Consider the following 23,986-nt stretch of genomic DNA (forward strand, 5'->3'; position numbering starts at 1 on the left):
ATTCCTCAGACTATGCTGGCTAGGTATGCTGGGAATTGCAGTCCAACAGCTTTTGGTAGCCCTATGATTCCCATCTCGCTTGATGTCCTAAGTTCTGACTGCTCTTGGAAGTTAAAGAATCTATTCCAGTGGTAGGCAACTATTTTTAAGCCGGGGGCCGGGTTGCTGTCCCTCAGACAACTGGGGGGGCCGAAGCCAAAAAATAAATAATTAAATAATTTTTTTAAAAATTAAATATATAAATAAACCAGGACAAATGTAGGACAAAATTTTCAAATGGAAGACACTTTTTTTAAAAAATGGAGGACACGCAAAAAAATTTGCTGATTTTTTAAAAAAATGTTAATATAAATGCATGTTTCTGAGGCTTCTATAGACAATTGCCCCCCAAAGGCCCCGGCGGCAATCGGCAGCAGGACTGGGCTGGGGCCGGTCCCAAGGCCTCGCCAGGCCGCATCCGGCCTGCGGGCCGCAGGTTGCCTACCCCTGATCTATTCTGTGTTGTAAGGTGAAGGCTATATACTTGGTTCATGTCAATTGGTGGAACACAAGAAAGTCTCTCTGCCTAGGTTGTCTTTTACTTGCAAGCTCACTGCCCTGCTGAAAGAGTATGATAGGCTTGCCTTCACTGTGTGCTTGTGTAAAGTCTATATCATGGGAACAAGGGTCATAGAAAAAGACAAGGAGATGGAGAGATGATTTGTAAGGGAGTAAAGTTACATAGACATGTGGGACATAAAGGAAGAAGTTAGCAGACTTGACTAGCCTGCAGAAATAGCAATAGCAATAGCGTTTACATTTTTATACCACTTCAACTCATCGCTCTCTAGGCTGTTTATCTATAGTAACCTGGTGGTGAGCTAGTGGTTCTATAATAGGTATAGAGAAAGGAAGCTTCCCTTCTCTGGTAGTGTATTTGCTGGCTTCCCATTGCAGTTGCATTTGGGGGTGGAGGGGTGGGCATGTTGAATGCACATCATAGAGTGAAAAAATGTATTTATATTTATATTAAAATATTTTATTTTATTTATTACTGCTAAGAATCTGTAGCTGTGGATTGACACTGAGCTGTTCCTGTAAGGTAGACAAGATACCAACATGAATGTTAGGCAGAGAAATGCAGAACTATCTAAAGAGTCAAGTTTTCAGAGTCTCTCTCCTTCTGTTGCCTTTGTGATGTATGTGCGTTTTTCAAAACTTTTTTTCCCTTTGCAGATGGGTTATGGCAGCAGAGCTCTGCATTTGCTGCAAATGTATTATGAAGGCAAGTTTCCTTGTCTGGAAGAAAAAGTGACTCAGAAACCCAGAGAAATAACTACTGTGAGCAGTGAGGTATGAAGTCTTCTGTATGGTATGCATTCTCTCCTTTCTTGTGATATTCAGTTTGTATAGACTACATCTGTTTGATAATACTGTCTGATGAATGACTTCTTGTTATTCTAGGCTGTCAGTTTATTGGAAGAAGCTGTGATGCCTCGGAAAAATTTGCCACCTCTGCTTCTCAAGCTAAGTGAGAGACAAGCTGAGAATTTAGACTACCTTGGCGTGTCTTATGGTTTGACACCAAGACTGCTCAAGTAAGCATTCCAGCATGTTTGTATTTTACATTGGGAGACACTGAGAAAAGCAGGTGCCTTTCCTATACTTGGTATTGTTTCAATATGTTTTGCAAAACAGCTGACGTATTGTGGTCCAGACCAAATGTCTGTCTTTTCAATGACTTGCAAAGGGACACTTACCTGTTCTGGATTTCACAGAATGAGTGTCCATTGCCTTTCTAGGTGTGGGGACCACACCAGATGACACCTTCCTACAGGGTGACAATAAGGATTAGTGAGGCATACCAAGAGCCATCCTGGAAAGAAAGAGAGGACTCTTCTTGGTGTCCTGCTCCCTTTTGGAGGCTGAGGAAGGGAGTGAAGCTGCGGACCTTTTGCTCTGCTCCATCCCCCAGTCTCCCGCACAATCTGTTTTACTTTTTTGTTGTTGTTGTCTTCTGCAAGGGGGGCAGGCTAATTGCTGTGACTTCCTCCTTCTTTGAGGATGGAGATCTTCTGTAATTAAAAAAACTGTTCTTGCTCGGGGAGGTATCCTGCCTCATGGGGTTGGAAAGCAGGATGCTAAGTTTCCTAGATGAAGCCCTCCTCCCCATCCTTCCCCCCATCTAAGGAGGTCCGTGGAGGTGACACCATGTGTTACTGCATTGGCGACACCAACCCAACACTGTCAGTCTCCAGTATCTGTTGCTTACGAGCCCTATTGAATGGGAGCAGTCAAAGAAGATAATTCTGCACGCACATGTTGTTGTTTTGTCTCCAGTTAGCCCCTCCAACTTCTGTAGGCTTTATGTTAGTGTGGTCTGGTTGGTTTGTGTGCTGGATTAGGTCTCTGGAGTGTCATGGCTTGAACACTCACTCAGCCATAGAAACCCTCTGGATGACCATGAGCAAATCACATGCACTTAACCAAGAGGAAGGCAGTGGCAAACTTCCTCTGCACATGCCTTGCAAGAAAAACCAAAAACCAAATAAGCCCTAGGATAGCGTTCTCGTAAGTCGTTTTTTTCATATGAGAATTACCAGTTTCTGTAAAGTAGAAGTCTCATTGGGCAAAGTACTTGGATCATACAGATATTTTACAGTGGGCTCTTAGTATCCACTGGGGATTGCTTCCAGGAGTCCCTGTGGATACTAAAATTCAAGGATGTTCAAGTCCCATTTTGATGGGATGTTCTTAAAGACCCAGCTTGCTTTTACCTTCTAACCTCCAAGGCCCTTTGTCACTAACACTTGCCCTGCCTTTACCCTTTTAACACTATTTTTAAATTTATAAGGGCTAGGGTCCCAAGTGTCTCCATAAACCTGTTTCAATATTTTAGGTAGCGTATATGTTTTTCTTTACAGTTTCTAATAATCGCTTCAGTTAGAGTCAGCCTGCTGTAAAACAAACAGTAACTTTTATTGAGAAACTTGCAGAAATAAAGTCTCTTGTGTGAGTTAATTTCAAGCTTAGTATGGTTATATTAAAATTAAACACTTGGCAAGCTTTTAACCACTCTTGATGCTACTCCATTCTCTCTTATTAGGACTACCAACCAATTTCTGACTTGACTAGACTAGACTGGACCAACTGACACAACTGAACACTGCATTTTTAAATTCCTCCTCTTATCAGGAGGTGTGTGTGTCTGTTGTGTGCCTTTAAGTTGTTTTTGACTTATGGTGACCCTAAGGCAACTCTATCTTGGTGTTTTCTTGGCAAGATTTCTTGGCAAAATAGCCAGCTTCAAAAGTCACTTTGTCATACCTAATAAATACAACGACATAGTAAAATGGTGTCACATTTATAAAATGGCAAAACCAAGGTTTGATTTTTGGAATTTCTGTATTTTAAAAAATATTTTCAAGCTTTGGAGTGTTGAATTTGTGGATGCAGAATCAGTGGATATGGCAAGCTGACTGTAATTTCTCTCTTAACTTTTTCAATCACATGATTTAGATTTATTGCTTCTTCAGTGTCATGCTGTCTTGCAGTCTGCTGGCTGCTTCTTCCGACCAGAATAAATCACAGTAGTGATCTTACCTAAATAAGGATCTCCTAGGAAGCTGAATGCTGTCCCAATGGTGTCTGCATAGCTGGATTTGACGATGTCCATTAAGATATATGAAGAGGAAAACAAATGGATATTTATGAAAGGAGTGCTGAAAACAGAGTAAAAAAGACCACAGATTACTGTGAAAATTAGAGCATTGGCTCAATCCTGCATAGTTTTATTTCAGTCCTGATTTTAGGTACATGTGCATGCATATTTAGCCTTCCAAGCAGCACCTTGCTTTGTATTTTAAAGACATAAATGTAAAATCAGCTTTCTGTTGATAGTGTGTAAATAAGCTGTTTAAGGCCTTTGACAAAGTTCCCCACGATATTCTTGCAAACAAGCTTGTAAAATGTGGGCTAGACAAGGCAACTGTTACATGGATTTGTAATTGGTTGACCGACCGAACGCAAAGGGTGCTCAACAATGGCTCCTTTTCATCCTGGAGAGAAGTGACCAGTGGGGTCCCACAAGGCTCTGTCCTCGGGCCAGTTCTATTCAACATCTTTATCAATGACTTGGAGGACAAAATTGGGGGAATACTTATCAAATTTGCAGATGACACCAAAATAGGAGGAGTAGCTAATACTCCAGAGGACAGGATCAAGATTCAAAATGACCTGAACAGACTAAAAAACTGGGCCAAAGCTAACAAAATGAAATTCAACACGGAGAAATGTAAGGTACTGCACTTAGGGCGGAAAAATGAAAAGCACAGATATAGGATGGGGGACACCTGGCTTAAGGAGACAACATGTGAAAGGGATCTAGGAGTCCAAGTAGACCACAACAACATGAGTCAACAGTGATGTGGCAGCTAACAAGGCCAATGCGATTTTAGGCTGCATCAATAGAAGTATAGTGTCTAGATCCAGGGAAGTAATAGTGCCACTCTATTCTGCTTTGGTCAGGCCCCACCTTGAATACTGTGTCCAGTTCTGGGCACCACAATTAAAAAAGGACATTGAGAAACTGGAGCGTGTCCAAAGGAGAGCGACTAAAATGGTGAAAGGTATGGAAACCGTGCCCTATGAGGAACGACTTAGGGAGCTGGGTACGTTTAGCCTGGAGAAGAGGCGGCTAAGAGGTGATATGATAGCCCTGTTTAAATATTTGAAGGGATGTCATATTGAGGAGGGAGCAAGCTTGTTTTCTGCTGCTCCAGAGACTAGGACCCAGAGCAATGGATGCAAGCTACAGGAAAAGAGATTCCACCTCAACATTAGGAAGAACTTCCTGACAGTAAGGGCTGTTCGACAGTGGAACAAACTCCCTCAAAGTGAAGTGGAGTCTCCTTCCTTAGAGGTCTTCAAACAGAGGCTGGATGGCCATCTGTCGGGGATGCTTTGATTGTGATATCCTGCATGGCAGGGGGTTGAACTAGATGGCCCTTGTGGTCTCTTCCAACTCTATCATTCTATGATTCTATGATTACATCTGTTTTTCACCAGATTTTGGAAGCGCGCTGGATTCGTACCTGTTTATCTAAGGCAGACTCCAGTAAGTCTCATTTTGTGTGATTTCCTAATAAGAGCTTCTGTTGTTGATGTTTCCATTGACTTGGATTAGAACTAGGAAGAGGAAGTAGGTTTTTATTAAGAGTTGATAAGGATTTAGTAGCAGAGTTTTGGCAGTGGGAGACAGAAAACAGGATAATTACATACATGTTTTATATATGTCTTCACAGAATCTGAATGTCTGTACATTTATATACTTGAGTAACTTGGTGTGCATTATACACATCAGTGGCAGGGCCTCTGTCTTTATAAAGATCCTCTACTTTGTCCATAACTTAGTATGGGAGCAAATTACTGAAAAATGAACTCTGATTGTGTAGCTTTATAATGGGTGTTGTTGGAGTCTCATCTTTTCAGAAGCTTTAGTAGCAACATTGACTATGCTTTATTGTCCTGGATACTTAAATTCAAATCTTACAGTATCCCCTTCTATTTTTGTTTCATGACTCAAATTCTCAAGGTCTCTAGACCCACTGAAATGGTCTAAATAGCATAAAGGCATCAGATCCTGTCTGATCTGAGAAGCTAAGTAGATCAGCCCTGGTTGCTCCTTGGATGGGAGGTCACTAATGAATGCCAGGTGCTGTAGGCTATATTTCAGAGGAAGGACTTGGCAAAACCACCTTTAAATATTCTTTGCCTAAGAAAACCCTCTTAAATTTATGGGGTTGCCATAACTTGACAAGTGCCTTGAAGGCATATGCATATTATGCACACAGACACACATACGTATACACGTGTGCTCTCTCTCTCTCTCTCTCTCTCTCTCTCTCTCTCTCTCACACACACACACACACACACACACACACACACCTACCACTTAATAGTTGATTCAGGGTCTCCTTTAGTCAGGGGAATGCCACTAGAATTCAGGCCTGTAGATCCAGTTAAGTATTAGTGGCTTGCCTAGTGTGACAAACATTTGTATAAATCAAGGGATTTGTTTTTAATGATAATTCCATCTGATCATTTCATTGAAGATGTGTGACTTGCTCTTTATAGATGTCAAACACACACAATGAAATACTAGTTAATTTGATCTTGCATTTTGACTAGTGTATGTAATAGAGATTGTATAAATGTCCAGAATACTGATCTTGGATCATTCTTAATGCTTGTCTCTGGACTGAGGGGTGCATCATAACCTCTGTGTCTACATGATTGAAATCTAAGTCAAAGAACTCCACCTCTTTTCTGCTCACTTTACTGGCTATGGCTACAGTAGCCATGGAGGCAAGGAGAGGGCCTGCTCACTCTCTCACAAGGAGCCCTGGTAGCACAGTGGTCAAATGCCAGTACTGCAGCCACAATGTTGTGAGTTTGATCCTGAGGAGTTCCAAGGTCAACTCATGGATACCCAGCTTGTTGACAGAATTGGCTTACATGTTGTAAACTTCTTAAAGACTGCTTAATTCAATATGAAGTGGTATAAAAAAGTAAATGCTATTGTTATTGCTGTTGCCATTAGATTTAAATGGGGATACAGTTGCTGTCATGCATAGCAACAACTGAGGAACTAAGTTGGTGTTGGGGAGGCAGAAGTTCTCTGGTAGTACATGTGGAGGTAAAATGAGACCATGACGTAGTATAAAATGGGTTTGGTGTTGAAACAACCAGGCTATGGTCCTATTTTTAAGGAAAACAACTTGATTGACTGAATCAATCTGCCAGGATTTGGGGAGTGAGTGGGCTTAGTTCACAACTGCTTACTGCTGGTGTGACTTCTTTGTGAGAAATATATTTTTAAGTAGTTGTTTGTTGCTGAAAACACAGTATTACTCATTTTTTGGTTTTTAAAAAGCAGCATTGAATTGTGTAACAACCTTGTCCAATGTCTTTATTCCTAGAATGATCTGACAGGGGAACACTCATGTATCATGTTGAAAATGCTGAATGAAGAGGAAGAGAATGAGCAGGAAAACTGGTTGATATCCTTCTGGAAAGGTGATAAGTTCATATCAGTCAAAGATGTCTCAAATTCCCATTTCAAAATTGAGGAGGGTCTTGTGCAGGAATGTTACCACCTCCATTCTATTTGGTGCATGATATTTCTGAAGTCACTCTTTTATATAAAAATGTAGCCATCAGCCTGATGTGTTTTCTGACTGTCCCCTTATAGCTTATGCCAAACAAAAAGTTGAAACAAAAATACTTTTTATGAAGGTGTCACAAAATTTTTGGTGCCTGTGGTGGTGACTGTATCACAGGGATGAGCATCACTAGGTCACATAATGTTGAGTATTTGAATACATTTGGGGTTTCTTATGCCTAAAACAAGGATGAGACTCTTGCTGTCTTCCAGATTTTGGACTGCAACTCCCATCAGCCCTAGCCAACACAGCAAATGGTGAGGGATGCTGGGAGTTGCTGTCCAACAGCATCAGGGAAAGGCTGATGATTCCCATCCCTCCTTTGCCGCTTCATTTTCATGTGGAATAATGTTGTCCAAGTGAAGAGTCGACACAAGAGATGTTAAGCAGCCTTTTTAGCTACTAAGGTTTAATATGATTGAGGGTTGCAAATGATCTTTTAAGTAATAACTCCAGTCTTTCCACTTGTCTGACAGATTTCAGGAGGAGGTTCCTGTCTCTCCTGTCATATCAGTTCAGCACTTTTTTGCCATCATTAGCTTTGAACATCTTGCAAAACAGGAATGTCAAGCATCAATCACAACCCCGTAAGTTTGTGTTTCCAGACTCATAGGTAGAATATTTTGTAAAAGTGAAAAGACTCAGTGAAAGCCTAGAAGTATTTGTATCCAATAAGTCTTTTTAGGTATCATATTCTTGTTTTTCTATGTCAGATTTGGTGAGCCAAATCCAAACATTCTGGACTTCAGCTCCCATCAGCAACATGCCACAAGACTGTGGGAACTGTAATCCAAAAACATCTGGAAGGCCAACCTTTCTCCACCTTTATTTTTAGGCACACTGTTTCAGAGCTAGAACCCACTTTTAGCATACTGAACCAGGCTTGCCTGTTTTTCTCTTTGCATATCTTTTGTTTCCTCTTCCCTTCCACTTTCCCCCTCGCTGTGTCTGAGTCTCTTTTTATTCTGTTTTAAAATGAATAAAACTTGGTACCAGTGATACCCTTTAGAAGCTGTTCTTACAATTGAACTCACATCCTTTTCACATAAGCTTTGTTTGTCAGAAACAATACACTTGATTTCCAGGTGATTATTCAAAGTCTTGTGCATCTTTAACATCTGTGTCAAGTTATAAATAGCATCCCGTATTGAAGTGCCTCTGTGGCATTAACCTTGCACATTCTTCTTGATTCTCTGTATCTCTTACAGAGTCCTGAGCCAGGTAAATATTATACATACCATAGATAATATGAGCTGCTAGACAAACCAAGCTTCAGTTATCCTCATCTAGAAAGGAAATTTAATTTCTCTTTTTCTTTTCCCTTTCTGAAACAATGGATGGTATGGGCAGCAATCAGTCGTAATGAATTAGAAGCTGTTTTTACCCCATATGACCTGAAGAGGCTGGAGATGTACTCACGGAACATGGTGGACTATCACTTGATTATGGACATGATCCCAACTATAGCTAAGATGTACTTTCTCAAACAACTTGGGGATATGACTCTTTCTGCCACGCAGTCTGTAGGTACCATATGTTTTTCTTCTGTTTATTGTATTCATCTAATTTGATAGCCAGCCTGTGGACCTTCAGCAGATACTGTGCTTTCATTAGTGATGTCTTCTGGTTCACTGTTACAATAATTTTAACTTGTTGTGTGGTTCATTAACTTTCACATCTTGGTTACACTTCTATCTTGCTGGCCTTCTACAAAGCTCAGTGGCATGCATGGAGTTCCTAGCTGGCCTTTTAATCAGAAATTTACAAGGGCAGGACTTAGCTTCAGATCTGTACTTGACATGAAACCATTGTCCAGACAACTGCTCATTATTAAACACAGTGGTTCCCAAATGGTGCTCTTCAAAGGATTTTGGACTTCAGCTCCCAGAATCCCAGACTATTGGCCAACATGTAATGTAGTGTGAACTCTCTTGAACTAATAAAATTGTAAAACTTGATCTTACTGTTATGCACTCCTGCATTTAGTTTGAAAGTATTTTTTTAAAGAATGGGTGAAAAATTGATGTAACAAGGTACTAGAGAATAGTCCCCATATTCCCTCCCTAACTTTCAGAGTTCTTCTTCTGTTACATGAAAGTGTTGACACTTCTGCTCTGTCCCTTCAGGCTCTCCTCCTTGGGATTGGTCTCCAGCATAAATCAGTGGATCTGTTGGAAAAAGAGATAGAGTTGCCTAGTGGCCAGTTGATGGGCCTCTTCAACAGAACCATCCGCAAGGTTGTTCAGGTAAATGTCATTTTGAGGTTGTGTTTAGAAAGATGGATCTTAGGCTATAACAGTGTAAGGTCAAGATTTTGTATAGCAGGACTCTCTTCAGATGTTTGTTGTAGAGCTATATCTTCAGAAAGTTTCCTTTGAATATCTTAATGCTGCACTTTTAGTTCTGTTAGGATGGTTCTCAGGCAAGCAGATACAAATAACAACACGTGATGATGATGATCATTAAATGTAAGTCTCACCTAACTTTTTTTTAAATGAATGGCACCAGATGTGTGTGTAGGAAGAAGCTGATTAACCCGTTTTCTTCCTTGTGGGTATATTCTCAGAATTGTTTCTTTCCCAGCTGCTTTTCTACCTTGTACATCTGTGGCCAGTGAGAAAAATAGTCTGGGGAAGTAAAATTTGAGAACACAGATGATAGGAAGGGAGGCTGGAGAGACTGAGAATCTGACAGATAAATGAGCAGGAGCACCAGCATTATTATCTTGAAGGTGGAAGCAGTCAGCTAGCAGGAAAAAAAAAAAGGGTTTTGGAAGTTTTTGGATTTTGGATTTCTAGAGTAGGGATGCTCAGCATGTATTTTGATATGTAAAGCCTCATGTGAGTGTGATTATTCTTAAAAGTTGCACAGCAATGAGCAATGTATATTGGAATTTTTTGCTTGGAGTGTTCTGTACTCCAGTTCAAAAAGTTACATTGTGGAGCACTGTAATACAGGGTTTCAGCTGTGCCTTCTTCAGGATGCCTGAATATTTTAGGTTTCCCCCGATCTGACAGCACCACCCTCATATAACCAAGTGGATTTTGCCTCTGTTTTTGAATAGCTGTTATTATATAGGATAGCACCAGTGTGGTCTATTAGTTTGAGCATTGGACTATGACTGAAGACCAGGATTTGAATCCCTGCTCAGCCATGGAAGCCTGCCTGGTGACTTTGAGAAAATCACACTCTCTCAGCCTCAAAGGAAAGCAAAGGCAAACTCCTCTCAACAAATCTTGCCAAGAAATCCCTGTGTTAAATTTGCCTTAGGGTTGTCATGTCGGAAATAAAGGCACATAACAACAACAACAACAAGGGGTTACTACATGAAGATAAAGTAATAATTTTAACGCTATTTGTCTTCTGTATCAAGTTTTTCCTATTTTAGTGTTCTAAAGTGTTTGCGAAAAGGATGTTACTATATTGTCATTGCGAGCAGGAAATGAGGGTGGTTAGGACCACTATAGGAATTCATAGTGATTGATCAGTATATTATTCAAGCATTGTACTGTTGAGGGAGTGAAGTGGTCATTTCCATCATTCATCAGTTTTTTCCCCCTTAGTTATTCAATGCTATCCAGGAAAAGGCTGTGGAGGAGCAGATGGCAGCAACAAAAGAAGTTGTGATGGAGCCAACTCTGAAATCTTTAAATGAAGATTTGGTAATTGCATTCTCTATACGAAGGTTCCAAATACTAGTTAGCTTTCAACACTGGGCCAAGGAGAATCTACAGCAATTTCCAAATGTTGAGAGGAAGAGAGCAGCTTATCTCAATTAGCATCAGATCAGAGATATGCCCTGATCAGAGATATTTACCCCTGAAAAAGGGAACCCTTCTTAGTTTTGGACAGGGAGGATAGCTGAAGAAGTGGGCAAGGGGACTGATGTGTGTACGAACGTGCATTAACGAAGAGTGTGGTGGGAGAAGAAAGAAAAGAATGATTCATTCTTCTGTTCTTTCATGCAGTTTTATGCATCTGTCTTCCCCAAAGGAACCCAAGAACAACTAAGAATTTACATAAAAGCACCCAGTTTAAATCACAAATTACAGCTATCTAATCATATAAAGCATGAATGTCTGCTAATATACAATAGGATAGCTAGCAGTGTCTGCCCACACTGAACAGTGACTTATCAGTCCCCACCATGAGGTATAAAATCTTACTTCTTCACAATACTACTGTTGCAATAGCAGTAGTAAGTACTCCCTAAGCAGTTTACAAAGTGTAAGCTAATTGCCCCCAACAATCTGGTTACTTATTTTAGCAACCTTACAGAAGGATGCAAGCCTGAGTCAAGTTTGAGCCCTTGGGCTGGGATTGAATTCGCAACCTTATGGTTTGTTAGTGACTGGCTGCAGTACAGGCATTTAACCACTGCCACTAAGGCTCTTCCTATGCAACTACCACAGACAGAAGCAGTTCATATTTAAATACAAGACTTTGGAGAGCAAACAAAAGCTAAGGCTGTTAGCTTCATACACCGTGTGTGCGCACCCAGACCAGCACTGGATTGATTGTCCTCAGAAATAAAATGCTGGACTAGCAGGAACTTCTGCCTAGCCCAAAGAGCAATTCTTATGCTCTTTTGCAAAATCATTTCAGTAACTTGTTTTTCTCCATGTTATACCAAGGAATTTCCAGCTGACCAGATGCTACAGAATTTGTTGTGTTACAGTGAAACAGTGTTCTTGGAGAACTGTCACATTTCAATTAACGTGAAGTACAGAGCTTGGAGATGTTACTTTTAGGAATAAAACTTCCAGAATCTCTGCTAATTTAGCTGCAAGCCACAAAGATTTGGGATGGTGGCAGGTTTAATGCCACAAATAACTTCCATGTTCTAAAGATAGTGCATAAAGATTTTCTATGGGAATTGTAGTCCAAAAAAGTGTTCTGTATTGTAGGAAATACATCAAGAAGCAAATTTCACTTCAGACTTGTGCAGTCAACTAGCTTTTGGCTGGTACAGATTTATGTGTTTGGTTTGAAAGCTGTGAGGTTTTTTAAAAAAGTAGTTTGTATCCTTTACTTACAAAAATTGCTTTTTATGATGGCAGGAAGAAGCAGCAAAAGAATTTCAGGAAAAACACAAGCAAGATATTGGGAAGCTGAAAGACATCGACCTTTCACAGTAAGCTCTCACCCTTCATTTCTGCTCTCCTACTTTTGTTCTCCCTCAGCAATATCTTTGCCAGCCCTTGCAGTAAATAAACCCACTCCCTCTGTCAAAGTTGACCTGATACAGTATGTTTGATCACAGCATCATGTGTAAACTTAAAATGCAAGGATGCTAGTAGGGCCTGCAATCGTCTTTTATTTGGGGCCCAAGAAGGTTAACTAGACTAAAACAGGTACAGTGGGTTTTATTAAAGAAAATAACATTGTTAAAACATAATTAAAATAAATCACAAGATTAAAATGCTAAATTAATTTAAAAACATTTTAATCCTGAGTTCCTTTCACATGAGATGGCTGCCTGTAGGAGTTGTGAATGGCAGGACTTCATCCATTATGCTGGCCAAAGCAGTTTGACACCATAGAGATCACTTTCCTTTGTTTAAGAAAATGAATGGCTCTATTAAATGAGCCTAGTAGACTTGAAGCCATTCAGGACAGACTTTGATGTTTTGCCAACTTCCATTAGTAGTTCCTTCAGAAATTAAAAAGGGAATGTGCTCAAAGTCCTGTCACCCTTTCCAGAACAGGATTTCTGGGGAGAGGGCCATTTTGTATTGTGTTGCTACAAATGAGAAGTAAGGCTTTGTTTGAAGAGGTTTGCTAGTTCCCTGGTGGCTTTCTAAGGTGCAGGCAGGCAGTTGTAGTGTTTTCAGTGAAGTCTGCACAGTACATTAAATTACATAAAATGGTTATTCCCTTTCCAAGGTCACCAGGAAGATGCATGAGCCCAATGCATTTATTCGATATCTGTGTCTTCTGGTTCCATTTTAACTCCTGCTATAAAATTGATGGGAATTATTGTCAGATTCTGGAAACTCATTAACTCAGCAAATAAAGTTTGGGTACCAGCCTAAAATGATACCCTGTGATCACCAGCCTTTGGTATACGGATGTTTTTATGTCAGCATAGTTAAAACAATTTAAGTAGTTAAATTCTGAAAGTTTTTGCTGCTCAGTACTGAACACTGTGATAGAAGGAAACTTCACAATGTAAGATGAAGAATGTAAAATAGATGTTGTTCATTAATATTCTATCTTTTCCCCAATAATTAGTCTGAAGGCATCTTACAAATGACTAAAGCCTGTAAAAGAATGAGTGTGGCATAGTGTTTTGAGTGCTGAACTGCAAACCTGGAGGCCAGGGTTAGATTCCCCACTCAGGGAAAAGCAATGGCAAATTTCCTTTGAACAAATCTTGCCAAGAAAACCCCATGATAGGTTCATTTTAGGATCACCATAAGTCAAAAATGACATGAAGGCACACAACAACAATACAGATTAAAAACATACAAAAACATGATTAAATCTTTTGATTATGTGCCTTCAAGTCATTTCCAATTTATGGTGACCTTAAAGTGACTCTGTCTTGGGGTTTTCTTGGCAAGACTTGTTCAGAGTGGGTTTGCCTTTGCCTTCCTCAGAGGCAAAGAGAGTGTGACTTGCTCAGTATCACCTAATGAGTTTTCATGGCTGAACAAGGGAGTGTGTTCCACTATCGATCAGCTCTCACTGTCAGGAAATTCCTCCTAATGTTTAGATGGAATCTGTTTTCCTGTAGCTTGCATCCATTGTTCTGGGTCCCATTCTCTGCAGCAGCACAAAACAAGCTTGCTCCATCCTCAATATGACACCCTTTCAAATACTTAAACAGGGTTATCATTACACCTCTTAAACATCTCTTCTCCAGGCTAAACATACCCAACTCCCCAAGTTTTTCCTCATAGGGCATGGTTTCCAGACCCTTCACCATTTTTGTTGACATGCTTCAGCTTCTCAATGTTCTTTTTGAATTGTGGTGCCCAGAACTGGACATAGTATTCTAAGTGAGGCATGACCAGAGCAGATACTTCCCTTGATCTAGACACTATACTTCTGTTGATGCAGCCTAGAATCATATTGGCCTTTTTAGCTGCCACATCACACTGTTCATTCATGTTCAATTTGTGATCTACAAGGACTCGTAGGCCCGTTACAGACAGGCACCCTAGGACGGACTCAGTCTGTACAAAATGGCGGCGGCCGTTCCACACGGCCGCCGCCATCTTAACATAGCGGATGCGCTGCGTCCACACGTCGCGCCCCAAAAATGATGCCGCAAGTGCGCACTTTGGCACTTGCGGTGTCTCTTCTGGGGCGCAGGAAGGAGTGCGATTTTCATGCTCCTTCTTTGCAGCGTCTGGGAACCACGCCGTTTGGCTGCTGCAGTTCCCGGACGCTGCAACCGGCGGTGGCGCGAGACTGCCCCTTCTGGGCGCTCTGTAACGCGCCCTAGATCCCTTTCACACATACTCATTAAGCCAAGTGTCCCCCCATCCTATATATATGCATTTCATTTTTTGTCCTAAATGCAATACCTTACATTTCTTGGTGTTGAAATTGATTTTGTTAGCCTTGACTCAGCTTTCTAATCTATTCGAGTCATTTTAATTTTCTTCCTTTCTTCTGGGGTTTTAACTATTCCTCCTAATTTGGTGTCATCTGCAAATTTGATAAGCATGCCTCCTATTCTTTCATCCAAGTCATTGATAAAGATGTTGAATAGCATTGAGCCCAGATCAGAACCCTGTGGCACCCCACTGGTCACTTCTCTCCAAGATGAAGAGGAGCCATTGCTGAGCATCCTTTGGGTTTGGTCAGTCAACCAGTTACTAATCCACCTAATGGTTGTATTGTCTAGGCCACATTTTATTATCTTGTTTGCAAGAATATCATGGGGGAGTTTGTCAAAAGCCTTACTGAAACAAGATATGCTATGTCTACCGCGTTCCCTTAATCTACCAATTTGGTAATTTTATCAAAAAAAGATCAGATTAGTCTGGCATGACATGTTTTTGAGAAACCCATGTTGACTTTTAGTGACTATGGCATTCCTTTCTAAATGTTCACATACTCTCTGTTTAATGAGCTGTTCTAGAATCTTTCCTGGTATTGATGTCAGACTAACTGGACGATATTTGTTGGGATTCTCTTTTTTCCCCTTTTTGAAGATGGGGAAGTTTGCCCTCCTCCAGTCTGTTGGGACGTCTGTTCTCCAGGAGTTCTCAAAGATTATTGCCAGTGGCTCTCAGACTGCATTTGCCAACCATTTAAAATTCAATAAATGATAGCCTATAAAAATCAGCAAATGCCATGCCATTAAAAGCTCATAACAGTCAGTGCCTAAAAGCCTGACAGAATAGGAAAATTTCCACTTCTCTGTTTCCCATTTCTATGATATTAACTAGTAAAAAAAAAGGGAAAAAAAAGAGCAAAAGCAGGCCACAGAAATGTGCTGTCTTTTTCTCTCTGAATTATTTCTGTCCAACTAACCTGGGGTGGATAGAACATGTAATCCATGGGCTACATGCTGCTGCCACCACCACCCTTGTGGTTCTAGACTTCCTGCCTGGGATGGCTGACAGTATGGGCTGGTCTGTCCTGGCACCAGGAGCTAGGGTTTTCCCCAGTACCTCTGGCAAACTGGATGGACAACCTTTGTAAACTGGATTCGGCTAGGAGGCCAAAGATTCCCTTCATTAAGAGTTAGATCTGACATACTTTACCCAGCTTCTAGAACTGATGCAGAATCAGTGGGCAGATTGAATGGAGTGATTTTGTCTTCCCGTGCTATTTATATAGTGTCACTGTGGCCCGTTACAGACGGGCCTTAAACTACGGACTCAGTCCGTACTAGGGTTAAAAAGGGGCGTTGTTTCCGGACGCCCCTAACCCTTGTACGGACTGAGTCCATACAAGATGGCGGCGCCCCATCTACATGGGGGCCGCCATGATGGCGTCATGAACGCGCCGCCTCCAAACGAGGCGGCGTGGACGTGATGCCATCGCTCCGTGCGAGGGCGCTTAATGCGCCCTTTCGGCGGAGCAGGAAGGAGCTCCGAAACAGAGCTCCTTCCTGGTTTGCGTTGCTGGTGCAGCCGTGTGAAGGCTGCACTAGCAACGCAAATCAGAAAGGGGCCGAGTGGCCCCTTTCTGAGAGTCCCCGCTGCTGTTGTGGTGTCCTTGGGGCTTGAAACCCCAAGGACAGCCCTTTCCAGGCTGCTGGGAAGGGGCCTTTTGCCGCTTCCCCGCGGCCCAGAAAGTGGCGGATCGGGGCCTCAGCGGCTGCCATTCTGGCCACTGAGGCCCCGATCCGACGGGGAAAGGCGCGCCTACAGGCCGCCCCAAAGGGGCGGTCTGTAACGCGCCTGTTTCAGTAATAAAGTCCAGGTTCAGACTTTTAGATAGCAAGAATAATTTTCAACAAAATATAAGCTGAATGCTTCTTTCCTTGTCTATATCTATTTCCTGTACAATCACTAGTTTTGTAGTTCACATCCTTGCTTCACTGTAGATTAGTTTCTCACCAGTTGACTTTGTGCTAAGATGGGTTTTAAAAACACCCCTTTTTTCTCAGATATGTAATCCGAGGTGATGATGAAGAATGGAATGAGGTGCTGACCAAAGCAGGAGAAAATGCTTCCATTGTTAGCCTGAAAAAGTGAGTTCAGTGGCACACATTTCGCAAAGTTTCTCTCCTAGCCTCTCTGTCCAACACACCCAGAGATTATGGTATCTAGCAGTTAGCACAAGGCTTTACAGTCCTACAATAGATCCTTGCCCCTCTCAGTACTCGCCATAAGCAGAAAACATGGTGTAGCTAGGTTGGCCACACAGCAAAATGCAGAAAAACACATTCTCAAGACACATTGTGGTGATTCCCTTGGCCCCCAGATTCTTATAAAAGCATCCCCCTTCCGTCTGCAAAACTGGCACCCTTCCAGGTTATGGATATTATTAGTTCCTTCCCAATTTGTCCCTGAACTATAAAGCAGAGGCAGGAATAACCCTTGACAGGTTGAGGAAGGAGGATGCCTGTATACAAATGTTTTGCATAGTAAATAGAAGAAAGAGTGGCACTTGTAATTCTGTCCGCTTTAGGCACTGGCCACAAACGTTTTTTTTTTCCCTTTTGCCATGGTCACTGCTGGAATGTGGATCCCAGCAGGTTTCCACTTAGATAATGCAGAGCTGGACCACTTTTGGTGAAAGATAAATGTACATGTTGCACTTCAGCTTTTCTGGGTTAAAAATCTTGGGTGTACCTTCTACAGAAATTTGTTTTAAAAATATTCTGTTTTAGGTAACATTAGAGCTCCAAGGGATACATTTATTACTTTGTGACCTCTCTTGTTCTTCCTCAGTGACAAGAAGAGAAAATCAGAAGGCATGACAGAACACAAGCAGGAGAAGAGGTTTAAGAAAAAAATTCCAAAACAGAAGTGGAAAAAATGACACCTCCTGCCCCCCACAATCAACATGTAGACTTGGAAATCCTGTTTTGTGGGAACCTAATTTCTTGTCCAAAACAAACAATATTTGGCTATTAAAAAAATAGAAACACTTGAAGGATTTTTCTTCCTTTTAATATACAGGCAGCCTTGAAGCAACACAGTTTGGAAGATAGGTTTTATTGCTGCCTGCTCAGCATTTGTGTTACATTGAAAGGAACTGTAGAGCAGCAAACTGGATTATAACCAAGAATCATGACTTTACTGTTTAGCCCTGCAAGACCTCTGTTTGGTGTGCCTGAGAGACCTATAAACATCTTTCCCTGCTCTTTATTGTTGTTCTTGCTAGTGTTTTTTGGAGGGAGGCCTGAGGCTCAGTGCTGTGTGTATTGATTTTAATTGAAAGTGGGTATTTTTAGAAGTCTTACAACTGGGTTTAAAACATTCCATGGTATTTTAAATAGATGAAGTTACTTTAGATGTCTGGTGTACATTATTATGCTTTTATGACACTAAATATAATCAGCCTGAAATTTTTAAATATTGTCTCCACCTTGTTAATGCCCAGAGTCCTGTGGTCAGTTCTGGCTGTTCCCAGTACTTTCCGTCCAGAATGTCTATTGGTACTGTGCAAAATGTAGGATTTGACAGAGAATGAATTAATATTCCCACACTTGCGTCATGCCTGCTTTTCAGTTTGTGGTGCACAATGCTCTAGTGTCCCACAGTGTATCAGAAGAGAAGTGCCTATTTGTATGTGTGTGTGGTCCTAGGTAGAACATTTTTTGGAGGAAGGGAAAGGATTACCTCTGGACCAAACTCCCATTGGAAAATGCCTCAGTGGTGCTTGGTAAAATCTCAGTATTTGGAGAATAATTGAGAAGAAATTACAGGATCAATCATTCATAAATGTGTGACTTCAAGGACCTGTGTGTCTCCATTTCTTTTTTTATGGTTACCACTCTGTATGTCTTCACTCTGCAGTCTTTCCCCAGGAAGTATTTTACTGTTTGTTTGTTTTTTAAAAAGATGATGATGTTGGAAGCAGAATAAAAAGACAAAATGAATTGACAACTGGTTAATTTAGTTGGATCAGTCTTCCTGACTTGTGGCATTTCTGCCTGATGCAGAGAAGGGAAAAACAATTTGATGATCCTAAAATTCTGTCTGTATATATATATATATGTATGCTTTTGTTGGCTGACAAAGACGAAGCAATTTCTCTTACCCTTCTGCACATTTGAAGCAGAGTTTCCAATTTATTTTAGCTTGGACTGAGCCACTTTTCCTTGGCCTTGAACCATTTCAGTTCAAGGTCTGGCCTACCAAGAGTGAACAAGAGGTTTGTTGAGGATTAGGTATAACTGCAACCACCAAATATGCCAAAATCCACTGGCCACCTAAGCATGAAATTAATTTGCAGAGTGAGATCCTTGTTTTTGTTTTTTAAAGTTCCTTTCAGTTTTTTGGCTTTTGACCTTAGGTTCAGAATGGCTGTGGGTTTCTTCTCCCTCCCCCTGGTTTCCTGCCACAAAAACGTTAAAACTTCACATTCTGAAGCCAGTATTGTGAATGTAGAATTAAAAGATCTGCAGGAACCATAGAACATGTGGCAAAATACCTAGAAACAGCTGTCTTGGTCCAAGGAGGTAATAGCCATTTCTTCTTCGTGGTCTCTGCGAATCATACAAATGGGTTGTACTGCACCTGCGCAGTGCTGCTCAGAAAACTTCCAGAATCACTGGGCAAAGTTTACTTTGCAACTTTTTGGCGGTAGCTCTGCCCATCCCTTATAAGCCCCTTGCATTCTCACTCTTTCCCCAGTTCCTTCTTTCTGCCACGTTAGCTGCTTGGGGAACTTCGCTTCTGCTTCTCTTGCTTGTTCACTGGACTTTTGACTTGGACCGTTTTTGACAATTCTTCTTCTGACCACCCCCACCCTCCCGGTGTATTGTTGACCATTTGGTGCGTCCTTTGACTTTTGGATTCTGATTCGGCACCACGATGTCTCCAGCACTGTTTAAGAAATGCGATGTCTATGGGGGTAAAATCCCAGCACAAGATCCCCACTCCTCCTGTCTTCTGTGCCTTGACAACACCCATAACTCCAAGGCTTGTGCCCTGTGTAAATCCCTGACCACACAGGCCAGGAAAAACCACGACTCTTGTTTGATGGCTGTGATCTACCAAGGAATCCTCAACCAGCCGTTTGGGCTGCTTCGGCACCCATGGCTTCGGAATCAACACCAGCCATTGCTGGTTCCATGGCCCAGAGCTCCATGACTGAGCCAAGTGCCACTGTCATCAGCCCTTCCAAGGGTGTAGGGTCTGATGGAGCACGCCAGCTGAGTTCCAAGCCGAAGTTTTCCAAAAAAGACAAGGCTAAGATCAAGGATTCGAGCTCCAGGAAGGTTGCGGCCCAGGAGGTGAGCCCTCAAGTGGGTTTGAGCTCGAACTCCTCCTCTTAAGAAGAGGCACAGGCCCTCAGATGCAGGAGATGGTTCTCCTCAGGGCTCGGTGAAGAAGACCAAACCTTCGGCTCCTGCTGATGCTTCCCATAAGAAGGCCCGCTCTGAGACGTCCGAGAGCTCGTCCCAAAAGAAAGCCCATCGGGAGACATCGGACACTCCTTGGCCCTCTTCCAAGGACCTTTCCTCGCCTTCGAGACCTACATGGGTCAAGTCGGTACCCTCCATCATCGGCTCCCCTAGGGCCACCTCGGTACCAGCTTTGGTTCCGGCTTCTACTTTGCCTCCTACATTGGATTTCCATCAGCCCTCCGACGATCATGACGGCTCTACCACTCGGTCACCTTGTTGTCATTCTCCAACGCCTTTCCCTCGGGTCCAGGTCCGTCAAGCCGAGGTCCATCATCGGGAAGATTCAGATTACTACTACGACAGTGAGACAGACAGATACTTTGTTGCTGTCAGTCGCGATACGGCCCGCAGTTGTCTGGCTCTGAGAACCACTGTGCCTCCAATACCCTCGACTCTTTCCAAGGGACCACCAATGCAATCCACTGGATCACCAATGCTCAGGACCACTCCTCCTCCAATGCACGGAGCCACCACTCCACCAACAGATCAGGTCCTGGCGATGACTTCTAGGCCCCTTCTACCGGTTCTGACTGCCACCCAGACGTGCCACTCTTCAACTCAGGTGGTCATCAATACTGACTCTGATTCCGATGCTGAAGGCTCCAGTGCCTCTCATATTGGCTTGTGTTCCTCCAATGAGGTGCCCCCACAGTCCCCTCAGGAACTGTTCCAACTGGGTGCTTCATCCCCAACTGATGATGTACGCACATTCTTGGAACATGTCATTAAAATGGCTAATTCCCTTGAGCTCCAGCTTTCACATGTGGAAGATGAGGCTAAGGATGCAGTGGAAAAGAGGATCCATGGCAAGGTCCCAACACCTCCTTCGATACTACTATTGCCATCTTTGGAGAACATTGCCAAGCGTTCCTGGGATGCTCCTGATTCCTTGGCTCCATCTTCGAGGAAGAAAGAATCCCTATACAGGTTCTCGCCTTCCCAATGCTCTTGGCTTTCTTCGCACCTGAAGCAGAATTCGGCGATCGTCGAGGGTTCCCAGCAGGCATTCACCCCTAAGATGTCGACTTCGCCAGCTGACCAAGAGGCCAAAAAGGTGGACGGCCTTGCCAAGAAGGCCTATTCTGCTTCGGTGCTGGGCCTGAAAGTGGCCAATTACAATGCGTGCATGGGTGCCTACATTCAGTGCCTCATGGAGAAAATTTTGCCCATCATCCCTGATTTCCCGGAGGACTGCCACCGTGTCCTCACAGAAATTAAAGATGAAGCCCACTTCATTGGGGGCTGGCTCATCACCTTGGCCTCCCACTCCACAGACTGTTCGGCGAAGTCTATGGTGGCTTCCATCGTCCTCAGAAGACATGCCTGGCTCCACTCCTTCGACTTGATCCCGAGTGCCAAGTCAACCATTGAGGACATGGCCTTCGACAATTCAGACTTATTTAATAAGGAGACCGACAAACGTCTCAACTATAAGTACCGGATGAAGGCGGCGGCCAGGAAGCACGATATGTCCACTCTTTCCCAGACCCCTTTAAAAAGCACCACTGGCAATGGCAGGGCCAAGGGCAGCAGTCTTTCTAGCAAGTTTGCCCGTAGCAGCAACAGGAGCACCAGAGACAGCGCTACACTTCCCAGTCTTCCTCCTCTTCTGGCCGAAGCCAGGCCCCTGCTCGGTACCGTAAAAACCCCCGTCAGGATACCGACCAGGGAAAGAAGAGGTCCTGAAGGGTTCCTGCGTGCTCCGTCCTCCCGCCCTCCTCCTTCCTTGACAGACTTAGGCCCTTCTATAACACCTGGGCTTCTCTGACTTCTGACTCTTGGGTCTTGGACATTGTCTGTAGGGGATATGTCCTTGAGTTCGAAGAGCTCTCTCCAACTGGAGCTGTTGTTTCCACCATTCCCTTGGACACCCTTCTCGACGAAGTATGCACTCTTTTGGCTAAGGGCGCCATCTCGCCCATTGACTCTGATGAGGCCCCTAGATGTTTGTTTTCCAGATACTTTACGGTGCCCAAGGCCGACAGGGGCATAAGACCGATTCTAGATCTAAGGTCCCTTAATGCCTTTTTGACTTATCGCTGGTTCCGTATGGTAACTCTTGCTTTCATCCTGCCCTTATTGCATCAGTGCCTGTGGTTTGCAACGATAGACTTGAAGGATGCTTACTTCCACGTTGGAATTTGACAGAGTCACTGGAGGTTCCTGGCTTTCGCCGTCGGTCCTGACATGTACCACTACAATGTCCTAACCTTCGGCCTCTCCACAGCTCTGAGGGTCTTCACCAAGTGCATGGTTCTGGTCGTGGCATACCTCCACCAGCAGGGCTCCAGGGTCTTCCCCTACCTGGACAATTGGCTCCTTGCAGCCCCCTCTGTGGAAGAGCTCCAAAGAGATGTTGAGTTCACCTTGTCACTCCTGGCATCCCTCGGTCTCGTAGTGAATCTGGAGAAGTCCCATCTCACTCTGTCGAGACGGATCAAGTTTATAGGCACCATCCCCGACTCCAAAGATTGCGTCGCCTATCTCCCTCAGGACCATTCCCTCGCTCTCTGTTCCTCCGTCAGGGTCTGCCTGGCGCACAGGCGGGTGAGGGCCAGGGATGTCCAGGTAGCCCTAGGACACATGGCTTCGACAACGTTCATGAACCTGTGGGCAAGGCTTCGTCTTTGACCCTTCCAGTCCTGGTTCCTGTTGCCATTCGACCCCATGATGGACTCGCCATCCAAGTGGCTCACTATCCCGCTACCAGTTGCCCACTCCCTACATTGGTGGCTCGACCCACACAACGTCTGTGTCAGCATGCCTTTTTCATCTCCTCAGCTGCAGGTCACCCTGACCATGGACGCTTCTATGGAAGGTTGGGGTGCCCACATGTCAGGACTCCTCATCAAGGACAAGTGGTCTCTGGACGAACAGTCTCTCCACATCAATGCCCTCGAGATGCTGGTGGTGGAAAAGGCCTTGGGAGCGTTCGAAATGAGCCTCTTGGAAAAGGTAGTGCTGCTGTTGACAGACACCACTGTCATGAACTACCTAAACAAACAAGGTGGCACCAGGACTCAAACCTTACTGGACATCATACTCCAGATCTGGGACTGGTGCATCCCCAGAGGGAGTCTCCTCCAAGCAGTCCACTTGCCAGGAGAGGAGAACGACTTGACCGACCAGCTCAGCAGGTCTTCCACCGTCTGCCACGAGTGGAGGCTCCATCTCGAGACAGTCTGTGACCTCTTCAGTCGGTGGGGAACTCCCCGGATTGACATCTTCGCCACTGCTCGCAACAGCCACTGTCCCCAGTTCTGCTCCCGGGCACGCAACAAGAACTCCCTCAGAGACGCGTTCGCCTTCGCTTGGTCAGGAGAGATGCTGTACGCCTTCCCTCTGTTCCCGCTGATCACCAGGGTGGTGTCCAAGATGACTGCAGACCGCTCCAACGCCACCCTCATCATTCCCAGGTGGCCGAGACAGCCATGGTTCCCGTCCCTGCTCCACTTCTCCAGGAGACACTTCCTCCATCTCAAGTTCCGTCCCGATCTCCTCACCCTTCAGAATGGCCGGGTTCGACATCCAGACATCGAGAATTGCTGATGGTAGCTTGGAGCCTCCGTCCCTAGCCTCACTGCCTCCCTTGGTAGAGACGGTGATTTTGGCTGCCCAGAAACTGGTGACCCAGAAATCCTATGCCTTCAAGTGGAAAAGGTTTCTTCTGTTCCTCTCCGAGAGAGGCCTTTCTCCAGCCCAGGTGACAACTCAAGTGGTGCTGGAATTCCTGATG

General features: G+C 43.6%; 1 protein-coding gene across 3 annotated transcripts in view; it reads left to right on the forward strand.

Moving 5' to 3' along the window:
• LOC149314578 (RNA cytidine acetyltransferase) overlaps nucleotides 1–17,983 on the forward strand; it is a 45,944-nt gene extending 27,961 nt beyond the window's left edge. For all 3 annotated transcript variants that reach the window (XM_089521417.1, XM_089521418.1, XM_089521419.1), the window contains 11 exons: nucleotides 1,216–1,332; nucleotides 1,444–1,577; nucleotides 5,047–5,095; nucleotides 6,960–7,056; nucleotides 7,679–7,789; nucleotides 8,553–8,725; nucleotides 9,329–9,448; nucleotides 10,766–10,864; nucleotides 12,263–12,336; nucleotides 16,777–16,860; nucleotides 17,564–17,983. In XM_089521417.1, coding sequence (XP_089377543.1) covers nucleotides 1,216–1,332; nucleotides 1,444–1,577; nucleotides 5,047–5,095; nucleotides 6,960–7,056; nucleotides 7,679–7,789; nucleotides 8,553–8,725; nucleotides 9,329–9,448; nucleotides 10,766–10,864; nucleotides 12,263–12,336; nucleotides 16,777–16,860; nucleotides 17,564–17,654 — 1,149 coding nt within the window. In that variant the 3' untranslated portion in view covers nucleotides 17,655–17,983. The remainder of the gene's footprint in view (nucleotides 1–1,215; nucleotides 1,333–1,443; nucleotides 1,578–5,046; nucleotides 5,096–6,959; nucleotides 7,057–7,678; nucleotides 7,790–8,552; nucleotides 8,726–9,328; nucleotides 9,449–10,765; nucleotides 10,865–12,262; nucleotides 12,337–16,776; nucleotides 16,861–17,563) is intronic.
• Nucleotides 17,984–23,986: the final 6,003 nt, after the last annotated feature.

This window comes from Sceloporus occidentalis, unplaced genomic scaffold, assembly GCF_023333645.1.
Source record: "Sceloporus occidentalis isolate IW3139 unplaced genomic scaffold, rSceOcc1.0.p SCAF_4, whole genome shotgun sequence".
In the NCBI taxonomy this organism is placed as follows: Eukaryota; Metazoa; Chordata; class Lepidosauria; order Squamata; family Phrynosomatidae; genus Sceloporus; species Sceloporus occidentalis.